This window comes from Mustela lutreola, chromosome 8, assembly GCF_030435805.1.
Source record: "Mustela lutreola isolate mMusLut2 chromosome 8, mMusLut2.pri, whole genome shotgun sequence".
Lineage (NCBI taxonomy): Eukaryota > Metazoa > Chordata > Mammalia > Carnivora > Mustelidae > Mustela > Mustela lutreola.
In genome coordinates, this window is record NC_081297.1 from 65,900,939 (window position 1) to 65,927,760 (window position 26,822).

Below are 26,822 nucleotides of genomic sequence, written 5' to 3' on the forward strand. Positions count from 1 at the left end.
CATCTGAGACAGAGAGAGAGAGAGAGAGAGAAAGGGAGAGAAAGCATGAGCAGGGAGGAGAGGCAGAGGGAGAGGGAGAAGCAGACTGCTCGCTGAGCTGGGAGCCCAACTTGGGCCTCTATCCCAGGAAATGGAGATCATGACCTGAGCCAAAAGCAGATGCTTAACCATCTGAGCCACCCAGGTGCCCCTATTTATTTATTTTTATTCTTACTTTAATTTTTTTTTTAAAGATTTTATTTATTTATTTATTTATTTATTTTAAAAAGATTTTTATTTGTTTATTTGACAGACAGAGATCACAAGTAGGCAGAGAGGCAGGCAAAGAAAGAGCAGGAAGCAGGCTCCCTGCTGACCCCGATGTGAGCCTCGATCCCAGGACCCTGGGATTATGACCCGATCTGAAGGCAGAGGCTTTAACCCACTGAGCCACCCAGGTGCCCTCTTATTTTAATTTTTAAAGATTTTTAAAATTTAATCATTTGAGAGAGAGAGAGCATAAGCAGGAGGAGAGAGAGAGGGAGAAGCAAACTCCCTGCTGAGCTGGATGCCTGAGGTGAAGTTTGATCCCAGGACCTGGAGATCATGACCTATGCTGGAGGCTGATGCTCAACCACCTGGCCACCCAGGCATCCCTAAACATCCTTTACATCAGGGGAAGTATGCCTGGGTAGGACAGCAATGAAGGTAGAGAGAGCTCAAATGGGACAAGACCCAGAGCAAGCTCCAGAGGTGCTAAGCTAGAAAAGGAGAAGGGACCTAATGATAAACTCTGGGGTGCTCTCATTTTTGCCCAAGATCAGCTTTACTCCAATTCCTAATTCCTAGAGGCCTTATTTAGACTGTTTTTGTTCCTGAATAATCAGTGGGCTTTTCAAGCTGTGTATATTCCACAGTTCTGACTAGGGGAGAGGCTCCTTAATATGCCAGGGCTCTGAGGGGCAGGGCTGGTAGGCAGTTATGTAGCTCCTCTCAACCTTGGGTTGCCCTCCAGCCTACTGATCCCAGAGTCCCAGGCCCAGTCTTCCAGTCTGGACTTTAACCAGATGACACACAGAGTGTGTTGGCATGAGTAGGTATCAACCTGGAACTGGACCTGTGCCTGATTCATCCAGGAAGAGGACCCTGGGCGGCAGAACAAACACCCTTAAGCACCTCCTGCTTGGTGGTGAGGCATGGGGTGAGAAGTGATCTGGCCCAAGAGGGACTTTGCTTTGTTCTCCTCTTCTATGTCATCCCCAGTTGCCAGACACCCTCATTCCTTTCTCTCTGCCCATCTCTGGGTCAGGAACTGTATGGGTTTTTTTCTAGATGATGCAAGAAGATCGATCTATCTAATCTATCTATCTATCCATCCATCTACCTATCTATTACCTATCTGTTGGTCTATTTAGGTGAAGGCGATTCCAGACTTGGGGTTGAAAGGGGTACAGCGGGAGCTGATAAAGGGGTACGGCAGGAGTCTCTGGGAGAGAAAGCCAGAAGTAGTTTGGATGGGTATTAGACGGAACAAAGAGGTCAGAGATCTGTGGGGTCACCGTCCCACCCCCCAGCCCCGCTGCCACCTGTCTGTAGTTGAGGCAGATACTGCTTTTCTCTTGGGACAGAGCCAGCTTGACCTCATTTTCTGCCTTCAGGGCCAGTTTGCTTTTGACACTAATTGATGGGCACTCAGGACCATTAATTTTGCTTCTCGTCCCCCTCCCCCCTTCCTAATACAAATGCAAACAGTGTGGGAATCCCCTTGCAGAGGAAGCAAAGATACGGCTTTAAGAGAAAGGGAAGGGAGGAAAAGGGCACTGACTCAGATTCTCCTACCATTGGCTGCCGGAGGGGATCCCACCTCAGGGATTGGCCCTGACAGAGTCCGCCTCCTCTTGTGATTGGCTCGACCTGGGCGATATAAGGCGGCCGTGCCAGCCTCCTTTTCATTTGGAGGGAGGCGAGCATCCCGGCTGGGTTTTTGTGCCAAGACGCACCTGGCGCAACCCTCTCCTCTCTGACTCTGAGTCCACGTCCCGCGGAGGCTACAGCCATGAAGGAGAGACGGGCCCCCCAGCCAGTCGTGGCCAGATGTAAGCTCGTTCTGGTGGGGGACGTGCAGTGCGGGAAGACGGCGATGTTACAGGTGTTAGCGAAGGACTGCTATCCCGAGGTGAGCGGCCCGCCCGCCGGCCAGCTTTTCTCCTTGCCTGCCCGTCTTCCTGTGGCTAGATTCCCACCTGCCGGGGGTGAGGGAGACCTAGCTCCCCCGTCCCCCAGCTTACCGCACGCCACCCTGCCCCATCCTCAGCCGCCCGGCTGGAGGACCGCCCTGCCTCAGCCTCCCCTGAGACCTGTTCCACTTCTGCCGCCCCGCTGGCTCCTCCTCACCTCTTCACCCATAGGCCCCGATCAGATACCCTCCTCCCTCCCTTTATCCCGGGGTCTACTCTCGGGAGAGGGAACTGGAGGCATCTGAGAGTCTGGGGTTTCTTCTTGACGTAATACCTGCCGGTCTCCTCATCCCCTCAGAGGTTCTGCGAGCCCATCTCCAGGCGGGCTTCTGCTGCCCTGCTGGTCCAACAGGCTTGTGGGAGAAGATAAAGAGCTAGCATTTCCTTGGGGCTCTAAAATCCGGAGACATACAAGTCTGGAGAGGAGAGAAATCTGTATGTTTGCCTCTCTGACCATCTAGGATTGGGGTGGGGGAGCTTTGAAAGGAGGGGGCTTGTCCCCCATTGGAAGTCATTCAGATTTCTTTTTTCCATGGAGCAAAGTGCCTGTGCCTCTACACTGCCCTCCTCCCTGTCCCATGTGTCCCTCCTGCCACAAGTAACCCCCTCCCCTCCCCTTCCTTCCCCTGCCCCTCATCTCCTGCCACTTTAGTATCTCATAGGATGAGTGGCTTCCTGTGTAGCCAGCACTAAACAGAGGGTTATGAAAGTAGGGGAGCCCAGGGTGTGACGAGCTCCTTTCTTTTCACAGACATATGTGCCCACCGTGTTTGAGAATTACACAGCCTGCTTGGAGACAGAGGAACAAAGGGTGGAGCTCAGTCTCTGGGACACCTCAGGTAAGACTGCTGGCCCCAGATGCCCCCTTCCCACCCCCACTGGTCTGTTACAGTTGCTGGCTTTAAGAAACTATTTCCCTCTTTGCTGGGGAGGACTGTGTATGATGCTGGCTGGGAAGCTGACAGAAGGGGACCTGAAGATTCCCTTGGTTGGCATGTCCAGGGGCGCAGAGTGAATGAGCCCCAGAAGCCACTTCTCTGGATCTAGCTCCTTCTTTCAGAGGGCTGGGATGGTGAGGTGAATGGACCCATGAATATAACTGGGGGGCAGTCAGGCGGGGCTTCTCCATTTCCAGCCCCTGCCCTCCGTGTCCTCCCACCTCCGCCTTTACGGCCCCATAGTCAAGCCAGATAAGAGACAGGAGTCCGTGCTGCTGGAGGGAGTGGTGGTTGAGGCTGGGAGACAAGCCTGCTTTGGGGAAATACTGCTCCTGACTCAGTTTTCTCTCCTGCTTTCCGTCTTGGGCCACTGCTGTCCGCCTGCCGCAGCTCGGTTCCACTTGTCATACTGCTGCAGCTCAGGGATGAAGCGATGCATCATCGATGTTTTGGAGGGTGGGGGAGATGGCTTTAATGTGGGGCACAGTCTCGTTGTAGATAGTGCAGGGAGGGGGGTGGCTGTGACAGTCACCCCCTCCACCCCCACCCTACCGTACTGGGCTGAGGTAGAAGATGCTGGGTCTTTCTGGAATGTAGAAAGCAGTATTTTTCCTTTCAACCCTAAGCCCTCAGTGTTAGGCTGTCCATTGCTTTGATTTTGATCCCTTCCCATTATCTCTTTTACCCCAGTTCTTTTTTTAATAGACTGGGCTCCGAGTCATAATTAAGGACTAAAAGCCCAGAGTAACAGAAAGAAAATAAAATCCACCCTCCAAAAATGCACATTCAGGCTGAGTTCAAAGAGGATCTGTGTAAATCACTAGGGGTTTCCTGTTACATATAATAAATATGCCATCCTATTCCTCTAAGAGCTGTTGTTGTTCCCATGTCTAATTTTTGAGGTCTGAAAAGATTGGGGGTAGGGGGGTAGATAAACAGAAAATGAGCCTTCCCCTTGCTTCCCCCCTCCCCCAAACAAAGCAAAACAGAAATTCCTCCACCTGGTATGCCTTCCTCTGATGCAGTTCCAGGGGTTGGGAGGCAGGGTTCTGGTTATCCTGGACTGTGCTATGCTGGCTGGATCCGACCGGAATGCAGCTCGGCTGCAGAATGTATGGGGTATCGGCTGCCCTACCCTGCCCACCTCCTGAGTCTTCCCAGAATCTTACTGCAGCTCATCTCTTTTTACTACCACTGCCCCCAGAGTGCCCCCGCCCCGCCCCCACGTCAGAATGCAGCCCTTGAATCCCAGTCCAGATAATGGAAAGTCAGCAAAGTGGTGTCTGTTCCTGGTGTCGCATCCCCACCCCCCAATTTCAGAAGGGATGCAGCCTATCAGTCATCCTCCAACTCCTTCTTTCAAATTAGGTGCCCACAAGGAAGGAAGAAGTGATGGCGGTGTGTGGGATGGGGCTTCCCAAAATCGGGGCCAGGGTCGAGCCTGTTCCCGTTATTCACTTGCTGGTCTTAGGGGAGGGGGATTGCCTGGAGCCAGAATGGAGGCCTCCTCCCCTCCCCTCCCCCTTCCCCAGTGCTGCAGTGCTCCCTTTGCTCAGTGCTGGCGAGCTAAGACCCCACCTCAGACAGGGGATGGGGGCGGATTGCTGAAGGAGCAGATAGTTATTGCAACTCCTCTTTACTCTTTCTCTCTTTCTTTCTTTTTTTTTTTAACCAAACCCCCACCCCAGCTTGGATTCCCCCCAGTTTCCATGGCGATTGCGGTGCAGGGAGAGGGGCTGCTTGCTATTCTGAGCACGGATTGTCTGGGTTCCAAATCTGCTACTGTTCCTTCCCCAGGGCTGGGGGCAGGCTGAGCCCCTAGCGTTCTCCCATGCTGGGCCACCTGGGCCTGCAGTGCCCTCTGCCCTGCCGGTGAAGGACCCTTCCTTGAGCCTCCAGATCCCTAGCTATGGGTGCTGCTCTCTTTGAAACTGCCTCTCTGAGATCTTGGGGGATAGGGGCTGCAGTTTTTCACAGGCAGAAAGAGTAAGGCACTGAATCCATGCTGTTCCTCCTCCCCTTTCAGCCTCCTAGAGTTCTGACCCCATGGCAAAGAAGCCAGGCAGCCAGTTATGTAACAGGCAGGTTTGTTTCTTCATTGGAGAGACCCTGGAGCAGAAGCAGGGAGCAGAGGTTGGGCAGCAGGCAGACTCTAGAAAAGACACCTGACCCAAGCATAGTCTCTCTGCAGGGGTGGGAGCATCCCCCTCTGGGACTCATAAAACTGGCAGACCTGAAATTAAGCCCACTGTAGGAGACAGGGCCAGAATATAGTCTATGCCCCTGCTTTTGTTTCCCCTTTTCCCTTTTTAAGGACTAAGGAAGATGATATTTCTGTACTGCTTTCTGGCAGGTGTTTGGGTCCCAACATTTTAAGCTGCAGCCTATTCCCCGGGGACGTGGGTGGAGCCAGCTAACCTAGGGGTCAAGAACAGGATTCCTAGGGCTCATTGGGCTTAGGAAGGGCAAATGCCACAGCTTACCATCAGCTCTTTCTCCCACATACCAGGATCTCCCTACTATGACAACGTCCGTCCACTCTGCTACAGTGACTCGGACGCGGTGTTACTATGCTTTGATATCAGCCGCCCGGAGACAGTGGATAGTGCACTCAAGAAGGTGAGTCTGGGCAACTGGGCAGCCTCCAGCTCAGCTGGAAAATAGAAAGGAATCTTGGGGACCTTGCAGTCCAGTCCCCCTTCTGTAGCAGGAAGAAACTGACGCCAGGGAAGGAAGTGATTTGCTGGAGACTGTACCCTTAGCTCCAGCTCTGGGGCTAGAACCCAGACTCCCTCCCTCTCTGCCCCCTGCCCTTGCCATAGCCCGTACTGCTCTGCCAGAGGCCCAGCAAGGGAGGGTGGTGTTGAAGACACTGAAAGTGAAGGATCGAGAGTCAGAACCTTTCCATGACGGAGTTTGAGGCTTAGATAGGGGGTATTTGCAGGGAGCTTCTGTTGCCTTTGATCCCAAGCCCACCAAGACGGGGCAAGCCATGCAGGCAGGAAATGCCTGGTCTGGGGGGCAAAGTCTGCCCATCCCAAAGAATCTCCCACCCTGTGGAAGTAGTTTTCCAGAAGACTTTGGGATTGCTATCTCCTTTCCTTGGGAAGAGACTGGTTGGCTTCCTCCCTGTTGCTCCTGGCTTTCTGGACCTGTGAAGCCCTTTCACTGAGTGGAGGGAGCAGAGCTACGCCACACATGCTTGGTAGAGAGTGGGAGGAGATTTTGCCCCCCTGCTTCCTTTGGTGAACTGGGCTGTTGAATGAGGGGCAGGCTCTTGGGGTCAGCACTCCTGTGGCCCCAGAGTCCTCACCGGCGGGAAGATGATGTAATTAGTACATTGGTGATGGTCTGTGACTTAGGGAGGGCTGGGCTGGTGATATGCTGGATGGCTTGTCTGATGTTGCCTGCTGGGCTTCTCCAGGTAGCTGTCAGCCACTGACTGTTCTTCCTTCTTCCCTCCCCACCTCCCCTCTCACATGGCTCTTCAGTGGAGAACGGAAATCTTAGATTATTGTCCTAGCACCCGTGTTTTGCTTATTGGCTGCAAGACAGACCTGCGAACAGACCTGAGCACACTGATGGAGCTGTCCCACCAGAAACAGGCACCTATCTCCTATGAGCAGGTGTGTGTGTGTGTGTGTGTGTGCGCATGTACATGTACACATGCACGTGTTGGGGTGGGATGGGGTGCCGAAGGCTACAGACAAAGGACTTGAATGAAATGTGGCCCTTGCTCAAGCTCTTACTTTGGCAAGGGAGAACTGGTGTTCTGGGGAGCCATCTCTAAACAGCAGACCAGTCATCTTGCTAGAGGTGGTAGGCAACTCTTTAACCCCGATTCATTCCATAGGTTGGCCGATGAGCCATTCCTGTGTGCGCTAGTCTTTTTCAGATTGTTTTTTGCTGACTGCCTGCCTTAGAATCACCAGATGTGCTTGTTAGAATTCCTGACTCCATACCTATCAAGTCACTCTAGGAGAAAGATACAGAAATTGCGTTTCTCATGAAATTCCTGTGTAATTTCTTTCACACGTGGGAGCGTAAGGCTCATTTCTTTTAAACCAGTGGCTCCCGTTAAGAGTCATCTGGGGAGCTCTTAAAAATATGAATGCCTACCCACAGAAATTCTGATTTACTTGGTCTGGCATCAGGATTGTTCTAGAAGCGTTACAGGTGATAGTGAGGTGCACTTAGGCTTCCCCTTCAGAAAATCATCAGCAGAGGGTGGTGGTGGGAGATTGGCCCTTGTCTCATCAGGAGGAGCCTGGGGGAGTACCATTAAGACAGAAGGCAGTGTCTCGGAGCCATCTGGGACAACAGCCTTGATGACCTCACCCCCTCCACAGGGCTGTGCAATAGCCAAACAGCTGGGTGCAGAAATCTACCTGGAAGGCTCAGCTTTCACCTCAGAAAAGAGTATCCACAGCATCTTCCGGACGGCGTCCATGGTGTGTCTGAACAAGCCCAGCCCGGTGCCCCCAAAGAGCCCTGTCCGAAGCCTCTCCAAGCGACTGCTTCACCTCCCCAGTCGTTCCGAACTCATCTCGTCTACCTTCAAGAAGGAAAAGGCCAAAAGCTGTTCCATTATGTGAAGTGGGGGTTGGAGAAGGGAGGCAACCTCCCACTTCCTCCCTTGGGTTGCAGAGGCACGGGGGAGAGGGAGGATGGGACAATTTAGGACACTGGACATGTGTTTTTCAGATGGCCACGGTGAGGGCTTGGAAGGAGACAGGAACAGGACAAGGAAAGAGCCAGGCCCGGCTTGAGGACCTGACACAGAAAGAACCATCACACCCCAAGCCAGGCACTAGGTTGTGGTGGGGGTGGCTGCCCCAGTGTCCCCCCCGCTCCAGAGGAAGGAAAGGTGTGGGGGTGTGGGGGGCATGCTGGCCTCATGGGCTTGGGGGCCTCTAGGAGCCTCACCTTCAGCATCATGCCTCTTCCACACAGCGCTTCCATGTGGGCCAGGGGACGGGAGGGGTCCCCGAGCCCTTCCCTTCCCCTCTGAGGAAGCCGCACAGGAGTGGAGTGGGGAAGCCAAGAGGTGGCTCCCTTGGGAGCTGAGCCCTGGTGCTTCATAACTGAAAACCAGAAGGGCAGGAGCTGGTCAGAGCCAATGAGAAGGAAACCTCATCTTTGCATAGCCCATGCCTCATGGAGAGGTGACATCATACATTCATATGCTTCTCACCTAAGTCCCCAGGGTCCAAGGGAGAAGCCCCAGACCCCCTTCTCTTGCAGTGTGGGGGTGGTGGTGCTGCAGGGGGCAGGGCTGGGTGGGGGTCACCAGACTTCTTCTGCCCTTAGGGCAGTACAGCTGGCATTTGTTTTATAGACTCTTGTCTTTGGAATGGGGGGAGGGGGGAGTGTTTCAATCTGTTCTATGTTCCGTGTTTAAAGAAGAAAAACCTATTTATTAATGAAAAATACAACACATACAAAGCAGTTGGCTCTGTTTTCTTCGTTTCTTTCTCCGTTCTCCTTGTTTTTTCTTTGCTCACAAGGAAGAAGCTATCCTGGGGCCCTTTCTGTGGGTCGCAGAGTGGCCGCCTCTACTGTTCCCCGGCATCTCCAACAAGGGTTTCCCTTTCCTCCTCCTCACTGTCTCACCCAAACCCTGCCCACGTCCAATAAGCCAGTAAAGAGCTCTTTAGCCCCAGGTGGGGTTTCTCAACCTTGGAACGAATGACATTTTAGCCTAGGTCATGCCTTTGATGCTGGGGCCTGTCTTGTGCATTGGAGGATGTTTAGCATCATCCCTGGTCTCCACTTGCTAGATGTCAGTAGCAACCCCCTGAACCGCCCCCCCATCACAATGTCTCCAGATACTGTTAAATATCCTCTGGGGGCAATATCAGGCCTGGTTGAGAAACACTGCCTTAGAGAATCTAGAGGAGAGAGACAAGCTTTGGTGAAATCCTCAGTAGACGATCCAAGTCACTGAAATTCCAACCCCTGCAGAACATGGGACGGACTGAAGCCATGGTTCAGGGGCAGTTCCTATGGTTCCAGTTTCCTACGAGTTGAAGAAGAGGTAACGTCTTTTGCTTTCTTGACCTCCCGGTTCCATTGCCTGTTGATGGCAGCTCAGGAGCCTTAACATCCCTTCCTTTCAGTTGCTTACAGCTCTTTTTTCCAAGTTTCACCGTGCACTGGAAATAGTTACTATATATTGCACTCCTACTACGTGCCCAGCACTGCTGAGAGCTTTACCTGGATTATCACACTTAACTTTATAAATGATAATAGCTAACATTTGTTAAATGTTTATTATGTGTCAAGGGCACTTACGAGTTCTTTCTGTTACTTAATTCTGTGCTAACCCTAAGGTGTACTATCTACCTCCTTTAACTGATAAGGAAACTGAAGTTCAGAGAAGTTAGTTAATATGTCCAAGGTCACACGGTTAGAAAGTGATAGAACCCAGATACAAATCCAGCAGCTGGATTCCAGAATATGCACTTTAAAAAAAAAACTGTTATAACAGTCTGTGAGGCAAGAAATACTCCTATTTTATAAAAGAGGAAAGAGAAAAGTCAGAGATGCTGTATAACTTGCACAAGATCATACTGCTAGTAAGTAATGGAGTCAGGATTCCGACTGGGTCTCAATGTTAACTATACTCCCATGGGCTCTATATTGTTAGCTGTGCTGTACCTAAACAGGAGATTCTACTTATGGGCCAAACTCCAAACTCCCATCTCCAAAGACGCGTGTATGAAAGAACTACCAGGGGCACCTGGGTAGCTCAGTGGGTTAAAGCTTCTGCCTTTAGCTCAGGTCATGATCTCAGAGTCCTGGGATCGAGCCCCACATCGGGCTCTCTGCTCATCAGGGAGCCTGCTTCCCCTTCTCTCTCTCTGCCTGCCTCTCCGCCTACTTGAGATCTCCGTCAAATAAATAAATAAAATCTTAAAAAAAAAAAAAAAAAACTACCAGGGTAGGTGGGACAAAGCATGTGAGTATCCTTGAAGCACAATGCTTACATGTGTCATGAGAAAGCTATGCACAAACACTAGGGGAACTCTGCCACTATGAACTTGAACAAACCTCACCACCTTTCCAGTTTCTCATCTTTCCAGCTTATCTGTAAAGAGTAGTACTAGCCTGGAAACGGGAAGAGCATGGATTCCAAAACGAAATGAATTTGGAGTTGAACCCTGGCTTCATTCTTGTAACTATGTTGCTGCTGAAGGCATAATTCAACAGTAAAATGATAATACCTACATCATACTGTTACCAGAAATAAGTAAGCTAAATAATAAAAGTGTCCAGCATAGAGTTGGGCACCTCGAAGATTCTCAGTAAATACTACAGCTGCCGCTCTTAAGGTCTACACCTTCAGTCTGATCGTTCAAGTTCCATTCTATGAGCGAAGAGCCCTCCAGTGTTCACTGCATGAGTTACATCGAGTAGATCTCAGATATCCTTTCCCCTCAGATCTTCCTCTGGGGTAAAAGTGGGCAAGTCAATGGCAGTAGAGTTCTAAGAGCCAAAGCCTGTCTCTCCCAGGGTTACTTTGGGCCATTGTGTGTGGTGTTTCAGGGGTTTAGGATTATTTAGGATTATTTGAGGCTCTATTTGAAGAGAACTTAACATACATTTAGAGAGAAAAGCCAGACCTACAGCCCAATAGTATTGAAACCAAAATGCTGATGATGGGAAAATGGGAAGGGAGAGGACATTAGACACCTCCCTGTATCTATCTAAACCATCCCAGAAGTTGCAAGGTTTGGCTTCTTTGGGGCCAGTGGGGCTGGTGAACTATGAACCATAAGACCAAAGAGAAACTACAATTTGGGATAGAGAAAACTCCGTGGATGACTGAAGAGGGGGGACTAGGAGGAAAAAAGAAGCAAACTTAGGAAGGTGGTCCAACAACTGGGTAGATTCCAAAGGGCAAGAAAATAAGGAAGCCAGGATCCTACTTGGAAAGTCGAGAAAACAGGTGCCACAGCCCAGGTGATACCATCCTTCTAGGAGGGCTCTGCAATCCATGTATGGGTTCATCTGGAGTTGGCATAATAACTAGGGGTTGTTCCTGCCGGGCCAACGTTGTTAAAACGTCCTCTTGAATTGGGGATAGTCCCACACAATGAATTGTCCCATCCTCATTGTGAAACACTAGGTTACTCCTGTAACCTAACCTTTAGTTTGTCTACCCGTAAAATGGGGCTAATCTACCTCACCTTTGTTGTTGTTGTAAAAACGCTCTTCCACACACGGTACACTATTTGTTGTTACTGTAGTTGTTAGTGAAGATTAAGCGCTATTGATAGCTCAGGAAGCCCTTAAATTCCGTCGTCGTAAGCCACTTTCTGTGAGGACCAGCGCATTCCAAGGAAAACTGCGCGGCGAGAGAATCCTTGGCTGGAAGCAAACCCAAAGGTAACTCTCACTCCCGCAGATTCAGATGTTTGGAGAACCACATTGCCCAGCAGACCCCTCGGCCCGGGACCGGCCCTCGCGCGATGCATTGTGGTATTAGTAGTTCTCAGGCCCCCGATGTTGGCCCACGCTGCCCTGCACCGGGAACTCGCCTTCCCAGCTTGCCTCGCGGCCGGGGAATGCATCTCGGCGACCAGGAAACGGGAAAGATGGCGACTGCTCGGAGACGTTGAGGCCGCGTTAGGCGGTTCAGACTCAGAGTGGTGAGTCCCGAGCGATGGAGGCGGTCCCCACGAGCTTGCAGAGAGGGCGAGGGTGGGGGCACGGCGGTGGCCCCTGCCTCCGGGACGAGGCAGGGAAGAACGCTTCAGGGTAGAGGCACGAGCCAGGAGAGCTCTGGCGGGCTGGAGCGAAGGGGCGCGGGCCCCAGGGCGGAGTGTTGGCTCCTGGGGACACAGGCCAGGTCTCTGGACGAAGTTAACGGGCCAGACTCTTGCCCATGAGCACACAGCACCTGTGAAACCCTCCATTCGAGCTTATTCCTTCATGTTTCGAGTAGCCCTTGCTCCAGCCAAACTGGGACTTTGGCTTTTCTCCCAGAATCAGTCATGTTTTCCCGCCTCTGCGCTTCCTGTATTATTCTTTTGCTGGGAATGACTTTTCCGCACCCTCAATTACACGTCTTCAAATTGTACCTATACTTAAATGCTCAAGAGCCACTTCCTCCACAGATCTTTCCAAAACCTCTTTTGCAAATGAAAAGAAACTTCTTTGAATTTCTATAATACTTCATCTGAGCCTTCATCTTGGTAAGTGCCTCATACCCTCTATTGTTCTGTAACCTACCTTTGGACAGGATCTTCCTGATTTCCTTTTGTAACTCACCACAATATCTAGCACAGTGCCTTGCATATAGTAGATACTTGATAAATAATTAATTGGATGAGAAAGAGGATCTGCCCCTACCCTACAAGAACTGAGGAACTCAGAGACCTGGAGGTTTGCAAGGAAGGTTGCTGGGAAGTGATGATCAGGGTAAGCCTGGTTATCAGGCCCCTGTGATAAGTATAACCTATAATAAAAGTTGTCCATATTTATTTTTTCCTTATTATCACTTCTCATTCTCTTCTAAACCCACTCCACTCAGGCTTCTATTTTTCTCCAGGCTGTCAAAACAGCTCTTGTCCAGGTCACCAACCATCTCCATTTTTCCAACTGCAATGGTCACTCCTCTATATCCTAGTCTTTTTCCACTTGGAAAAGTTGCCACTCCCTCCTTGAAACACACTTTTGGCATCTGTGGTGTACTTTTTCCCCCACTTTCTTACTGGCTGCTGCTTCTTCCCAGTCTTTTTCTCTGGCTCCTCCTTTGCCTGACCTCTAAATGTTACAGTGTTCCACAGTTTAATCCTGGTTTTTTTCTATTTCATTCTTAACTATACTGCCTACCTAGGTAATATGATTTAGTGTCCCATGGCTTTAAAAGCCATCTATATATTGATAACTCAAATTTTTGTCTCCAGGTTCTCCTGAGTTCTAGAATTGCATTTTCAAAATGAAACTTTTGGTTTCTTCCTAAGTCTGTTCCTTCTTCTGTCATTTCTGGTCACTAATGGCACCATGAACCATTGGTCAAACCTTAAATTTGGAGTTATCTTTGTCTTTCCTCTTTCCCTTTCTCCCTTCATCAGTTAAGTCCTGTGAGCTTGGCCAACAAGTTTATCCTGAAGCTCTCTACTTCTTTCCATCTCCATTGCCACTTTCTTAGAAGAAGCTACTGTTATCTCTTGCCCGGACTATAAATGGCATTCTCAGTGGTCCTTTTTCTACTCTTGCCTCCCTATTCTATATTTTCTTGCAAGTCACCAAATTCTTTAAAAATGTAAAATTAGATCACATCACTTCCTGTTTAACACCCTTTAAGGTTCCTGTTGCTGTTAGGTTGAAATCCACTTTCCTTTCCCCTGGTCTAAAACACATTCCCATGATCTGACTCCTGACTATCTCCCTGAACTCAGATTGAATCAGTCTTCAGTACCCCCCCAACCCCTCCAATCATTGTCACTCAGCCACACAAGTCTTTTTTTAATTGGCAAACATGCTGAGCTAGTTCTTGCCCCAGTGTCTTAGTACTTGCTGTCCCTTCTACCCAACAAGATCTTTTCCCTGATCTTCGCAGTCTCTTTCCCATCATTCAAGTCTCAGCTTACATGTCATCTAAAAAATTCTTTCTTGAGCCCTCTCTCATTCTTGCCCTTCCCCGTCATATCCACCCTGTTTTATCCTGTTTATTAGTTCTCATTACTATTTGAAATTCTCTTACTCTGCTTGTTATCTGCTTCATTGGAATTTAAGCATTATGAGATCCGAGACTTTTTACTGCCATATCTCCAGTAGGTAGAATAATTTCTGGCACCTACCAGGTGCTCAGTGAATATTTGTTGAAAGAGCAAGTGAGGTGGAGGATGCTTTATAGGGAAGATAACCTTTTTTCTGGATTGTTCTCTTAGGGTTCTAAATAGAAGGAGATATAAGTATAACTGCATGATGTACTAATACAGAACATTGAGTCATTTCTTAGACAGTTGTGAGGCAAGATGTGTTGTCTTCACCTTTTGAAAGTGCTACTTGTTCATTTATCTTTTCTTTACACATTACCCTTTCTTAAAGATATATGGCAGCATATTACATGAGGAAAGGAGATCAGAAGTGAATGCCTGGGGAGCTGCTATTCCAACTACACTATTTGGGCATAAAATAATTTCTGATAAATGTATTCTGAGTCTTAGGGATGATGGTGATGGTGATGGAGTAGAGGTAGATTCAGACTTAGTGTCATTTTAGCTCCTGGCTGAAGCAGATTTTGTAGTCTGAAGGACAGTTGACAGTGCAACATGGTGTTGTTCAGTGACCTGCAGGCAGGAGGGGACAGAACGAATTCCTGCACAGAACAAATTCATGGGACAGGGTAGTGGTCAAGACTGTGAGAATCTGAGTAGGGAATGCCAGTCAGGCCATCTGTGACCTTTCCTTTTTTCTTTCTATTCTGAAATAATTACAGATTCACAGTGAGTTGCAAAAAAAAAAAAAAAAAAGTGCATAGAGGTTCTGTGTGCCCTCCACAAAGTTTTTCCCATTACATAATGAAAAGTACATTTCTTTTGATCTGGGTGAAAGTGAGTTTGTTTCTCCACTTAAATTTAGGTTTTCTTTGAGGTCCTGGTTATAATCCCAAATCTTAAAGTTAAACTTTTTTTTCCCCTCTTTTGGGCTTTCTTTGTGAACTCAAGAGAACTTACCTACCTGAGCTTCCATTTCCTCATCTATTAAGTAGGCGTTCTTAGGATGCTTGGGTGGCTCAGCTGTTAAGCATCTGTCTTGGGCTCAGGTCATGATGTCAGGGTCCTGGGATCGAGTCCTGCATTGGGCTCCTTACTCAGTGGAGAACCTGCTTCTCCCTCTCCCTCTGCCTGCCTCTTTTCTTGCTTGTGTTCTCTCTCTCTCTCTCTCTCTCTTTCTCTGTTAAATAAATAATAAAATCTTTTTTAAAAAGTAGGCATTTCAGTATATCTACCTCATAGGGTCATTTTGAGATTAAGTAGATTATATATAAACAGTTTAGAGCTGTACCTAGTACATCATAAGTATTCCTCTTATCCATGACAGATGGCAGGAGAGATAGCTGATAAGAAGGACCGGGATGCATCACCTTCCAAGGAGGAAAGGAAGCGATCTCGGACTCCTGACAGAGAGCGAGATAGAGACCGGGACAGGAAATCTTCCCCATCTAAAGACAGGAAGCGGCATCGTTCAAGGGATAGGCGTCGGGGAGGCAGCCGTTCTCGCTCGCGTTCCCGTTCCAAGTCTACAGAAAGGTAAAGTAACTTTGCATGTCTTATATGGGAAGGGAGAGTACATTTCAAACTTCCTTATTCTTGGTTCCTCTCATGCCTCCGGTATTAGGACTTTATATATATTTCTCTACAGTCTTTCATATATTTCTTATATTTCTCTACAGTCTAAACCTAGTAGCCTAGTAGCTCTTTTTTTTAAAGATCTTATTTATTTATTTGACAGACAGATCACAAGTAGGCAGAGAGGCAGGCAGAGAGAGGGGCAGAGAAGCAGGCTCCCTGCTGAGCAGAGAGCCTGATGGGGGGCTCAATCCCAGGACCCCAGGATCTGAGCTGAAGGCAGAGGCTCTAACCCACTGAGCCACCCAGGCGCCCCAACCCAGTGGCTCTTAAAAATTAAGAGGGATTTATAAATAAACTTCTTTGGAAAATAGCCACGTTCTTTCCTTTACATATTATCTATAGCTGTTTTCATGCTAAGCAAAACTGAATAGTTGTGATAGAGACTTTATGGTCCACAAGGTCTAAAATATGTATTGTATGGTCCCTTACAAAAAAAGTTTGCTGGGGCGCCTGGGTGGCTCAGTGGGTTAAGCCTCTGCCTTCAGGTCAGGTCATGATCTCAGGGTCCTGGGATGGAGCTCTGCATCGGGCTCTCTGCTCAGCAGGGAGCCTGCCTCTCTGCCTACTTGTAATCTGTCTGTCAAAAAAAAAAAAATTTGCTGATCCCCACTTCAGATTGGTTTAAATTACTTTGGGGGGTGCCTGGGTGGCTCAGTGGGTTAAAGCCTCTGCCTTCGGCATGAGGGGTGATGGCATGATCCCGGGGTGCTGAGATCGAGTCCCGCATCCGGCTCTCTGCTCGGCGGGGAGCCTGCTTCTCTGCCTACTTGTGATCTGTCAAATAAATAAATAAATAAAATCTTTAAAAATAAATTACTTTGGTAAATAGGACTGTACTGTATCAAGTAAAAACATCCTCAAATAAAATAATGTGGGTTAAAAAAAAAAAGAAAAGGGCGCCTGGGTGGCTCAGTGGGTTAAGCCGCTGCCTTCGGCTCGGGTCGTGATCTCAGGCTCCTGGGATCGAGTCCCGCATCGGGCTCTCTGCTCAGCAGGGAGCCTGCTTCCTCCTCTCTCCCTCTGCCTGCCTCTCTGCCTACTTGTGATCTCTCTCTGTCAAAAAAATAAAATCTTTAAAAAAAAAAAAAAAGAAAAGAAAAAAAAAAGAAATTAAGAGGGAACTTGTAAGATGAAGGTCCAGATGATCAAGGATAGTCCCTCTCTTTGCATAGGCCATGGCCCATTGTTGCCATTAATGCTCTGATCGAGAAAACTTTTCTTTTCTTTTCTTTCTTTCTTTTTTTTTTAAGATTTTATTTATTTGACAGAGAGACAGTGAGAGAGGGGACACAAGCAAGGGGAGTGGGAGAGGGAGAAACAGGCTTCCCACTGAGTAGGGAGCCCGATGCAGGGCTCAGCCCCAGGACCCTGAGATCATGACCTGAGCCAAAGGAAGATGCCTAATGACTGAGCCACCCAGGCGCCCCTAGAAGACTTTCATAGAATTCCCTTATAGCTTCCCCTGGACATATATACCCCAATTTGTAAAACATTACTTTGTGGAGAAAAGAGCATGAGAACCTTTTTAGTGCTGCAGTGAAGCTGGATACTCTGCTAATACTACATGATTTCTTAAATTTGTTGTCTTTAGAGAGCGAAGGCATAAAGAACGAGAACGGGATAAAGAGCGTGATCGGAATAAGAAGGACCGAGACCGGGACAAGGATGGGCACAGACGGGACAAGGACCGTAAGCGATCCAGGTAGCTGAGAGAATGGGAGTGGGCTTTAGGAAAATGGTCCTATCTCTTACCGTCTGCCTCTAAGCTGGCTCGGTGTCATAGGAAAGTAAATAGTTCTTAGCGGCTCCTACTGGCAGTGATTGCAGAGCTGTCTTTTTTAGAAGGCGTCTATCCTTAGATGTTATAAGCAGTTTCTTGGGTCACAGTCATCTAGGGTCAACTTGTTCTTAAAGGTTAGAAATTAGTTTGGGAGGGTTACTAGCCTGTAAAACATTCTCTTAGCTCAGTTGGACCATTTGGGTTTCTACCCAAGATAGACAACATATATCTGTTGGGATAGCTTAATGCCCCAGTATCTTGATCTCTTTCCCCTGGAAACTTTGTATGCAAAGTTTTTATTAGGCTCTGAGTGTGTAGGTTAGAATTCAGGGCAAAGGATGTAATTCCATAACAAATAAGGGGGTTGTTTAAGATCTCTTATAGATTGGGCTTGTAGCAGTTGTGGGGGAAGGATCATGGGGACTGCTAGGAAGGGAGAATGGGGACACAGAGCAGGTACAGAGCAGTATCTGGGAAAGGTACATGGGTTGGGGGGACCTTGTAGACTAAATTCATTCTGTATATAAAGTTAAGTAGGATGTTTTTCTTCAATGTGCACCTGCTATTTGGAAGAGGTGTTTTTGCCCTTGGTACTGAAGACCTACTTGCGAGAAGAGATTAGTTTGGGAAAAGGAGAATCAGATAGAATAGGGCCAAGACAGGGCCATCATGAGGTTTCAGAACAGACAGTGACCATGCCTGTGAAGGAAGCTTCAGGGTGTGAAGGATGGCCAACGGCCAGTCTTGTGGAGTCATGGAAAAACTTCCATCCTTTCCAGGGCTCAGCCTGACCCTCATTGAGGGGGTGGGGTTAAGAGAGTGATATGGACCTTTCCTGTTCCTTTTCCTTAAAGCTTATCTCCTGGCCGAGGAAAAGATTTTAAATCTCGGAAAGATAGAGACTCTAAGAAGGATGAAGAGGATGAACATGGTGATAAGAAGCCTAAGGTAAAGGAGAGGAAAGATTTCTCTCATCTTCTTCTTCAGTTCAAATTCTCCGTTACCAATTTCCAAAGGGAGAGAGCCTTTATTGACTGAAGTCCTGTGTTTTATCTTCAGGCACAGCCATTATCCCTCGAGGAACTTCTGGCCAAGAAAAAGGCTGAGGAAGAAGCTGAGGCTAAGGTGAGAATGTGGGGGTCTCTATGATTGGCAGGGCTGCGCTTACAGAACATTGCAGACTGAGGGACAGAAACAACATAAATAAATTTTCTCTCTGTTCTGGAGGCTAGAAGCTGAGATGGATGTCTGTAGGGTTGTTTCTTCTGCGACCTCTCTCCTTGGCTTGTAGGTGGTTGTCTTCTCTGTTCTCACATATCTTCCCTCTGTGTGGGCGTGCCCCCACTGTCTCTGTGTGTCTAAATTTTCTCTTAAAAGGACACCCGTCAGTTGGTTTAGAAGAGCCTCATTTTACCTTAAACACATCTTTAAAGGCTCTGTCTCTAAATAACAATCATACTCTGAGGTTCTGGGCGTTAGGGCTTTGACACACAAATTTTGAGGGGGACATAGTTCAGGCCATAGCGGGGTCCTCGACCTATCCATGTTTTCCTTACCTGGTGTAATGCCTGAGCAAATACTGTCGGGCTCCCTGCCGTCTCCTCATCAGTGGTGCGATTATATCCCACTTCTGTGTCCTTTATATATAGTTCCAATCTGTTTTGTAGCCCAAGTTCCTCTCGAAAGCAGAACGAGAGGCTGAAGCCCTAAAGCGACGGCAGCAGGAGGTGGAAGAGCGGCAGAGGATGCTCGAGGAAGAGCGGAAGAAAAGGAAACAGTTCCAAGACTTGGGCAGGAAAATGTTGGGTTCGTTTCCCTCCCCTGTGTAGCCCCCGTGCAGGGTAGGATTGGGATGGGATTGTCGTGTCACTCAGTCACTCAGTCACTCAGGAGGGCTGGAAACCAGTTGGTCTGGAATTTGGAAGAGGGAGGGGTGGGGGAGTTGATGAGAAGACTGTGTTAGAGCTTGTGTCCTAGAACTTGTGTCCTAGAGCTGCCCCTTCTCATTAGCTGTCCGCTTCCTCTCTGCGCCCTCTCTTTTTTCTTGCACTGAGCTCTTCTGCAACTTTGCTTTCCTTGGTCTGCAGAAGACCCTCAGGAACGGGAGCGCCGGGAACGCAGGGAGAGGATGGAGCGGGAGACCAATGGAAATGAGGATGAGGAAGGGCGGCAGAAGATCCGGGAGGAGAAGGATAAGAGCAAGGAGCTGCATGCCATTAAGGTGCAGGCCTTGGTTCCATGTTCGGTTCCCCCACCCACCATGGAAATTTGGCTTGGCCCTCAAGCCCTTCTGATCTCCACATGTGAGCCTGGCTGGGTCTTAGCTTCACTTTTTGTCCCTGGGCAGGAGCGTTATCTGGGCGGCATCAAGAAGCGGCGCCGCACGCGGCATCTCAATGACCGCAAGTTTGTCTTTGAGTGGGATGCCTCTGAGGACACGTCCATTGACTACAACCCCCTGTGAGTGGTTCTGGACCTGAGTGCTAAGTCTTGTAAACTAGTCTTTTCAGCTGGTCCTGGAGAGAACTGGCGGCTACAGATAGAGAAGTAAGATTCGGGGCCGGGGATGTTGGCTGGCGTATAGGCAGCCAGCTCTCTGGGTGAGGAAAGACCCTGGCTGGGAAGGTTGGACAGATCAGGACGTACTGGTAGTCCGCCCTTCCCTGCCGCTGTCACCGCTTCTGCTTTTCTCCCTCCGCCTCCACCTCAGGTACAAGGAGCGGCACCAGGTGCAGTTGCTGGGGCGCGGCTTCATCGCAGGCATCGACCTGAAGCAGCAGAAGCGAGAGCAGTCGCGTTTCTATGGAGATCTCATGGAGAAGAGGCGGACGCTGGAAGAAAAGGAGCAGGAGGAGTGAGCGGCGTGGCTGGGGGTGGTTGGCCAGAGCCCAGCGCCTGCAAAAAGGAGCTGCAGGGTACTGATCCCACTTGCCCCTCACGTCCCACTCCAGGGCCAGACTCCGCAAGCTTCGTAAGAAGGAAGCCAAGCAACGCTGGGATGATCGGCACTGGTCCCAGAAGAAGTTAGATGAGATGACGGACAGGGACTGGCGGATCTTCAGAGAGGACTATAGTATCACCACCAAAGGTGGCAAGATCCCCAATCCCATCCGGTCCTGGAAGGACTCTTCTCTGCCCCCACATATCTTGGAGGTCATCGATAAGTGTGGCTACAAGGTAAGGAGGGGCTGATTGGCTCAGAAGACCTGACATGTTCCTACATTTTAGGGGAAATAGGCTTCATTTGGGAACAGAGAGCTTTGTTCCTTTGTTCCTCTCTTTGGTGCCTTCTGTGCCAGGGAGCACTCAGGTAACCCTGTCTGTTCCTTTCTGGTGGAAGTATTGGCCTCTGGTGACCGTGTTTCCTCCCCGTGTGCTGGTATCCTCCTCCTGTGCTGGCACACGGGCCCACTTCTGTCAGCAGTAGTCCAGGACTCAGAGCTCCATCTGTATCCATCCCTCTCTCTGGGTCCCTGCAGGAACCGACACCTATCCAGCGTCAGGCAATCCCCATTGGGCTGCAGAATCGTGACATCATTGGTGTAGCTGAGACCGGCAGTGGCAAGACAGCAGCTTTTCTTATCCCGTTGCTGGTCTGGATCACCACACTGCCTAAAATTGACAGGTGGGGTCAGCAGGTACCCGTTGGGGTGGGTTTGGCTGGGTGGGAAAGGTCACAGTGGCAAATGAGCGTTTGGTTTTCTTTCTTTCTTTCTTTCTCTTTTTTAAATAAGTTTTATGTATGTATGTATGTATTTGTTGTTTAAAATATTTTATTTATTTGTGTGTGAGTGGGGATTGGCAGGCAGAAGGAGAAACTGGCTCCCCGTTGAGAAAAAAGCGTGATGTGGGACTCAATCCCAGGACCCTGGGATCATGACCCAAGCCAAAGGCAGACTTCTTAACCAACAGAGCTACCCAGGTGTCCCTGTATTTATTTTTTATTTTATTTACTTATTTTTTAAAGATTTTATTTGTTTATTTGACGGCGAGAGAGGGAACACAAACAAGGGGAGTGGGAGAGGGAGAAGCAGATTCCCTGCTGAGCAGGGAGCCCGATGCGGGGCTCCATCCAGGACCCTAGAATCACGACCTGATCTGAAGGCAGACACTTGATGACTGAGCCACCCAGGCGCCCCTTAATCTTTTTTTTTTTTTAAGATTTTATTTATTTATTTGACAGATGGAAATCACAGGTAGGCAGAGAGACAGGCAGAGAGAGAGGAGGAAGCAGGCTCCCTGCTGAGCAGAGAGCCTGATGCGGGGCTTGATCCCAGGACTCTGAGATCATGACCTGAGCTGAAGGCAGAGGCTTTAACCCACTGGGCCACCCAGGCACCCCCACCTTATTCATTTTTAACCAATGTTTGTTTATTTTAACACGGGGCTTGAACTCACATGGGGCATGAACTCATAACCCTGAGATCAAGACCTGAGCTGAAATCAAGGGTTGGATGCCTAACTGACCCAGCCACCCAGGTGCCCCTATTTTTTTTTTTTTTAAGATTTTATTTATTTATTTGACAGAGATCACGAGTAGGCAGAGAGGCAGGCAGAGAGAGAGAGGAGGAAGCAGGCTCCCTGCAGAGCAGAGAGCTCAATGCGGGGCTTGATCCCAGGATCCTGGGATCATGACCCAAGCCGAAGGCAGAGGCTTAACCCACTGAACCACCCAGGCACCACCCTGGTGCCCCTATTTTTAAGTAATCTCTGCACCTAGGGGTCAGACTCATGACCCGGCAGTCAGTAGTCCTATGCTCTTCCAACTGAGTCAGTCTGGTGCCCCTGTTTGGTTTCTTTCTTTTAAGTCTATAATCAGAAGCCACCTTCTTTGGTCTGGGTCAGATATTAGGGAATGATTGGATCACAGTATCAAAGAAATATATAATTTGGTTGGCCAGGACCACTCCCTGAAGAACTTGACTGTCCTGGAGTCTCTGATTTTTTTCTTTTTTCTTTCTTTTTTTTTTTTTTGGTGGGCAGCAAAGGAAAGTTTATTGAGCAATAGTAAAATGATAGTTCAAAGCTCCCAAAGAGGGAGGGGACCCAAGAGGGTTGACCTGGAGTCTCTGATTTTTAAGTGAGATCTTTGCATCCTTTTCCCACCACCCTCCCCATCTCCATAGCTACCCTTAAGAATGACTTTGTCTTGCTCCTGTTTGTGGTTGGATGAGAACCAAAGCTCATGGAACTGTGGGATGCCCCATTTACCACAGGATCGAAGAGTCAGACCAGGGCCCTTACGCCATCATTCTGGCCCCCACTCGTGAGTTGGCTCAGCAGATTGAGGAAGAGACCATCAAGTTTGGGAAGCCACTGGGCATCCGCACTGTGGCCGTCATTGGAGGCATCTCCAGAGAAGACCAGGGCTTCAGGCTGCGCATGGGCTGTGAGGTTTGTTCACCTAGCTGCAGCCAGCCCGCTGTGGGAAGGCTCTTCATTTGGGGGCTGTGTTTCTAGTTTCTGCCACAGATGTACAAGAAACTGAAGAAAAAGATTGGCTTGTATGTTTGATAGGTTGAGTACCTCCATTGTGCAGGGGAAGCTGGGGCTCAGGTCAGTAACTTGCCCAGAGTCACAGCTGGCAGTGAGCAGAGCTGAGGTTCGTATCTGAAGCTCCTATCTGTGCTCTTATTCTGCCATAGACCATGTCTTCTCAGGGTGGGGGAAGAGAGCTTTTGACAAGAACTCTGATGCAGGAATTGAGTCTTTCACAGACTTCTTGCCATAATCCCTTTATGTAATCCTCTCCATAGTTGCCTTTAGTTCTTCTTTGTCTAAGAAAGTTCCTTCTGATTTTGCCTCTTCTGTCTAACTTCTGGAGATTATTCAGGGACCTTATTCATTCCTAAAAAAAAAAAAAAAAATCCAAGGTGGCAACAAGTGATTTTGTGCCAGTTCTTAGGAATCTTTGTTGCTTAGTTCCTTAGCATGGGAGGTCTGTTGCCCAAGTGGGGGATGGTTCACAGGAGGGAGAAGAAAGAGGTGCATGCTGCGGCTACATTTGTCTTCACTGTGCCCTCCAGATTGTGATTGCTACCCCAGGACGTCTGATTGACGTGCTGGAGAACCGTTACCTTGTGCTGAGCCGCTGTACTTATGTGGTTCTGGACGAGGCCGACCGGATGATTGACATGGGCTTTGAGCCAGATGTCCAGAAAATCCTGGAGCACATGCCTGTCAGCAATCAGAAGCCGGACACAGATGAGGCTGAGGACCCGGAGAAGATGTTGGCCAACTTTGAGTCAGGAAAACACAAGTACCGCCAAGTAAGGCTGCTTCCCTAGCCGGGAAATCAGGGCACAGTGCCAAACCTGCTCTGAGGCCTTTCGTGCCCCGGGTGGGCCCAGAGTACAGTTGCCGGCATGCCAACCCTCTGGAAGTCCTAGCAGTGGAGCCATTGGCTGTGCCCTAGAAAATGATTCCAAGGCCTCATGCTGGTCCCTACCAGGGGTGCCAGCAAATGCTCTCAGCCCTTCCTGCCATTGTAGGATGTAAAGGACCTTGGTGAACAGGTACTGAGGGAAGAAGGGGGAAGGCAGAGGACACAATCTCTTCTGGTGGGACTTGTCAGAGCTTACTCTGTGGCTCATTTAGGTTCATTAGCCCAGGCTCTGCTGCCTGTGGCAATGGGGGAGACGTGGCAGTGTCTGCCCAGGCCCAGGTCTGAGCTTCCTGTTTTCGTAGACAGTCATGTTCACGGCCACCATGCCCCCGGCGGTGGAGCGTCTGGCCCGGAGCTATCTTCGGCGACCAGCTGTGGTATACATTGGCTCTGCGGGCAAGCCCCATGAACGTGTGGAACAGAAGGTCTTCCTCATGTCAGAGTCAGAAAAGAGGTACGGGGGCAGCTGAACCAGCAAGAACATGATGAAGAAGGGGCTTTTTTCAGTATGAGGGTTGGAGGATGAATGTTCTGCTGTGTTAAAGAGCTGCTGTTTTCTTGTTGGGGGTGCCATGGGCTCAAAGGTTATGGGATTGGTCCTGGTAGACCACGGTGACCTTCTCATGGAAGCATGCTTCTCATTATTCTCCTCTTCCTCTTTTCCCCAGGAAAAAGCTGCTGGCAATCTTGGAACAGGGCTTTGATCCACCCATTATCATTTTTGTCAACCAGAAGAAGGGCTGTGATGTTTTGGCGAAATCCCTGGAGAAGATGGGGGTGTGTCTTGCAGGGGAGAACCGAGTGGGCTTTCTCAAAATAGAGGGCCCCTTGAGTTCTATCTCATTATTAACCTCTTTAATATACAAGTCAGGGCCTGAGGGAAGAGGCGGCTTGATGGGGATGAGGAACTGGGTCTCTTGCTGTGATTGCCTGTCCAGATCAGCAGTGCCAGCCAGAGCTGCCTTGGGTCTTCCTCCAAGGGGGCTGAGCCAGGGATAGGTTCTGACATGCACATTGTGGCCAGATCTGAGGCTGTGGAATGGTGGATCAGAGTTCTTTGTGTTGATACATGTTTGGGAAAGGGGGTGGTGTGATCAGGAGGGAGATGGGGGTGACCGGTGTCCTTTAGTCCTGCTTTTGGTGTTCGAAGGGGAGGGTGAGTCCTCTCCACTCAACACTTGGGACTTCCTTAGGTGTCTTGGTCCCTGCTTGCCACCCTCATCTCAGCCTCATTCTCTCTTTGATGACTTCCCTTCTCTCTGGCTCCACATGTCGTGACCCCCAGCTGCTTTACCTTTGACCTTTGTCTGCCCCGGCCACACCACATCCTGTTCTCTCCCTTCCCTTTCTCCAGCTTGCCTGTCCTCTTGCTTTCAGTTGCACTCATCCTCTCTCCTTTTTCCTTCCCCTTCTACCCTGCTGCTCTGCAGCCCTCCCTCGGTGTCTACAAAGAAGTCTTTACCCCTGTAACTTCTTTGTCTTTCCATGACCCTGCTGCTCTTCCTCACCTCACCATTCTCCCAACAGTACAATGCGTGCACGCTACACGGCGGGAAAGGCCAGGAGCAGCGAGAGTTTGCACTGTCCAACCTCAAGGCTGGGGCCAAGGACATTTTGGTGGCTACAGATGTGGCGGGTCGTGGTATCGACATCCAAGATGTGTCTATGGTTGTCAACTATGATATGGCCAAAAACATTGAAGGTACGTGCAGGGGAATGCAGCTTCCATTCAGGTAAAGGGCGGCTACTTGTTGGGTGCTCATTCCTCCCAGCTCTGAGTCTGGGATTGCTTGTCCCACTGAGACAAGCTCTGCTCCTGTCTCCCGTGGGTGTGTTGTCTTCGTATGAGGGACAGAGTCCCGGGCTGTGGGGAAGCATGGCGGGGGGCTGCTCTCTGCCTGGGCGTGGCAGGATGATCACCATCAGTAGTGGTGGGGAGAGCGCAGTGGCTGCTGCAGGGTCAGGTGGCTCGAGCGGTATCTACTGCCCTCAGAGGTGGGCTGGGGTGGGTGATGGCTGTCGAAGTGAGGCCTGGTATCCTCAGTGGCATTCCTCCCCCTCTCCAGATTACATCCACCGCATTGGCCGCACGGGACGAGCTGGCAAGAGTGGTGTGGCCATCACCTTCCTCACCAAAGAGGACTCCGCTGTGTTCTATGAGCTGAAGCAAGCCATCTTGGAGAGCCCGGTGTCGTCCTGCCCCCCGGAGCTAGCCAACCACCCAGATGCCCAGCACAAGCCAGGCACCATCCTCACCAAGAAGCGCCGGGAAGAGACTATCTTTGCTTGACACAGCACACTTCCCGTCAGTTTCAGGGCATGTTCTGGAGCCTGTTCCTCAGGACCCTCGAATCTTTCTTTCCAGGTCCTCACTCTCACGGGGCCTTAGGGAACAATCAGACTCCTTGGCCGCTACCTCTGGTCTGCAGGCCTGAGTATGGGGCTGCAGTGGGAGAGGAGCCTGCTGCAGGGGCGGGGAGAACAAAGTACCCTGGGTTCTGGCCCAGCTCTGCCCCTCCAGAGGCCTTCAGGATTGCACTGGGCCTTCAGCTCTTGCCGCCATGGGGGCGGTCGGTTGGTGTTGAGGTGAGTGGAGTACCTCGAACCACAAAGCCTGGCTGCCTGGCCTCACCTCTTTGGCACGGACCTGACTGCAGAAGGGGCATCTGGGTCGCTGCCCGAGCTGACCCCGGGGGGCCTGGCACGGTGAGGGTGAGGGACCTTGGACTCTGTCACTTTGGCAGCCGTTTGTCCTTTTGGATTATAAAACAAACCAGTTGAGAGCCTTGTTTCGAGCTGTGCACGGCCCCTATGCCAAGGGGTACTGGGTGCTCTAGACACCCCTCTCCCAGGGAATTTTTTTAGTAGATGTGGGGACAGGGTGAGCCGGCTGTGCCCATCTTGAAGTCACTGAGTGAAATTTCTGTTTTTTATTCTCTGAGAAGATGAGTTTGTATGTTCTGAGAATAAATACATGAAGACGAAGGCTATGTCCCATTCTGGCCACACTCCGTCTCCTGGGTTCTCCCTGCTGCCACAGAAGATGGCAGGATGGCCTTGGGCTCACTGGGTTGACTTGGGAGATGAGAGAAAATTGCATCCGGAGAAGAGACCAGGGCCTCAGCTCATAGTCTG

The 26,822-nt window shown here is 49.8% G+C and overlaps 2 protein-coding genes across 2 annotated transcripts; both read left to right on the forward strand.

Annotated features, from left to right (window-relative positions):
- Positions 1–1,932: 1,932 nt before the first annotated feature.
- On the forward strand, positions 1,933–8,602 carry RND1 (Rho family GTPase 1). The gene is made up of 5 exons (XM_059185494.1): positions 1,933–2,155; positions 2,968–3,055; positions 5,664–5,773; positions 6,646–6,780; positions 7,504–8,602. Exons 1-5 carry the CDS (start codon positions 2,036–2,038, stop codon positions 7,747–7,749), a joined length of 699 nt encoding a protein of 232 aa, XP_059041477.1. The 5' UTR covers positions 1,933–2,035; the 3' UTR covers positions 7,750–8,602.
- A 3,084-nt stretch (positions 8,603–11,686) lies between these two features.
- On the forward strand, positions 11,687–26,672 carry DDX23 (DEAD-box helicase 23). The gene is made up of 17 exons (XM_059185495.1): positions 11,687–11,808; positions 15,212–15,420; positions 17,114–17,224; positions 18,157–18,250; positions 18,362–18,427; positions 18,970–19,108; positions 19,390–19,523; positions 19,650–19,762; positions 20,013–20,156; positions 20,254–20,479; positions 20,782–20,927; positions 22,519–22,696; positions 23,329–23,571; positions 23,990–24,141; positions 24,356–24,464; positions 25,215–25,389; positions 25,754–26,672. Exons 2-17 carry the CDS (start codon positions 15,212–15,214, stop codon positions 25,975–25,977), a joined length of 2,463 nt encoding a protein of 820 aa, XP_059041478.1. The 5' UTR covers positions 11,687–11,808; the 3' UTR covers positions 25,978–26,672.
- Positions 26,673–26,822: the final 150 nt, after the last annotated feature.

Excerpts from the sequence above, each read along its gene's own strand:
- RND1 (XM_059185494.1), top strand. The coding sequence starts at position 2,036 with ATGAAGGAGAGACGGGCCCCCCAGCCAGTCGTGGCCAGATGTAAGCTC. Across the intron at positions 5,774-6,645 it reads TGGATAGTGCACTCAAGAAG|TGGAGAACGGAAATCTTAGA; the intron begins GTGAGTCTGGGC and ends ATGGCTCTTCAG. Across the intron at positions 6,781-7,503 it reads CACCTATCTCCTATGAGCAG|GGCTGTGCAATAGCCAAACA; the intron begins GTGTGTGTGTGT and ends CCCCCTCCACAG.
- DDX23 (XM_059185495.1), top strand. The coding sequence starts at position 15,212 with ATGGCAGGAGAGATAGCTGATAAGAAGGACCGGGATGCATCACCTTCC. Across the intron at positions 17,225-18,156 it reads AAGGACCGTAAGCGATCCAG|CTTATCTCCTGGCCGAGGAA; the intron begins GTAGCTGAGAGA and ends TTTTCCTTAAAG. Across the intron at positions 25,390-25,753 it reads TATGGCCAAAAACATTGAAG|ATTACATCCACCGCATTGGC; the intron begins GTACGTGCAGGG and ends CCCCCTCTCCAG.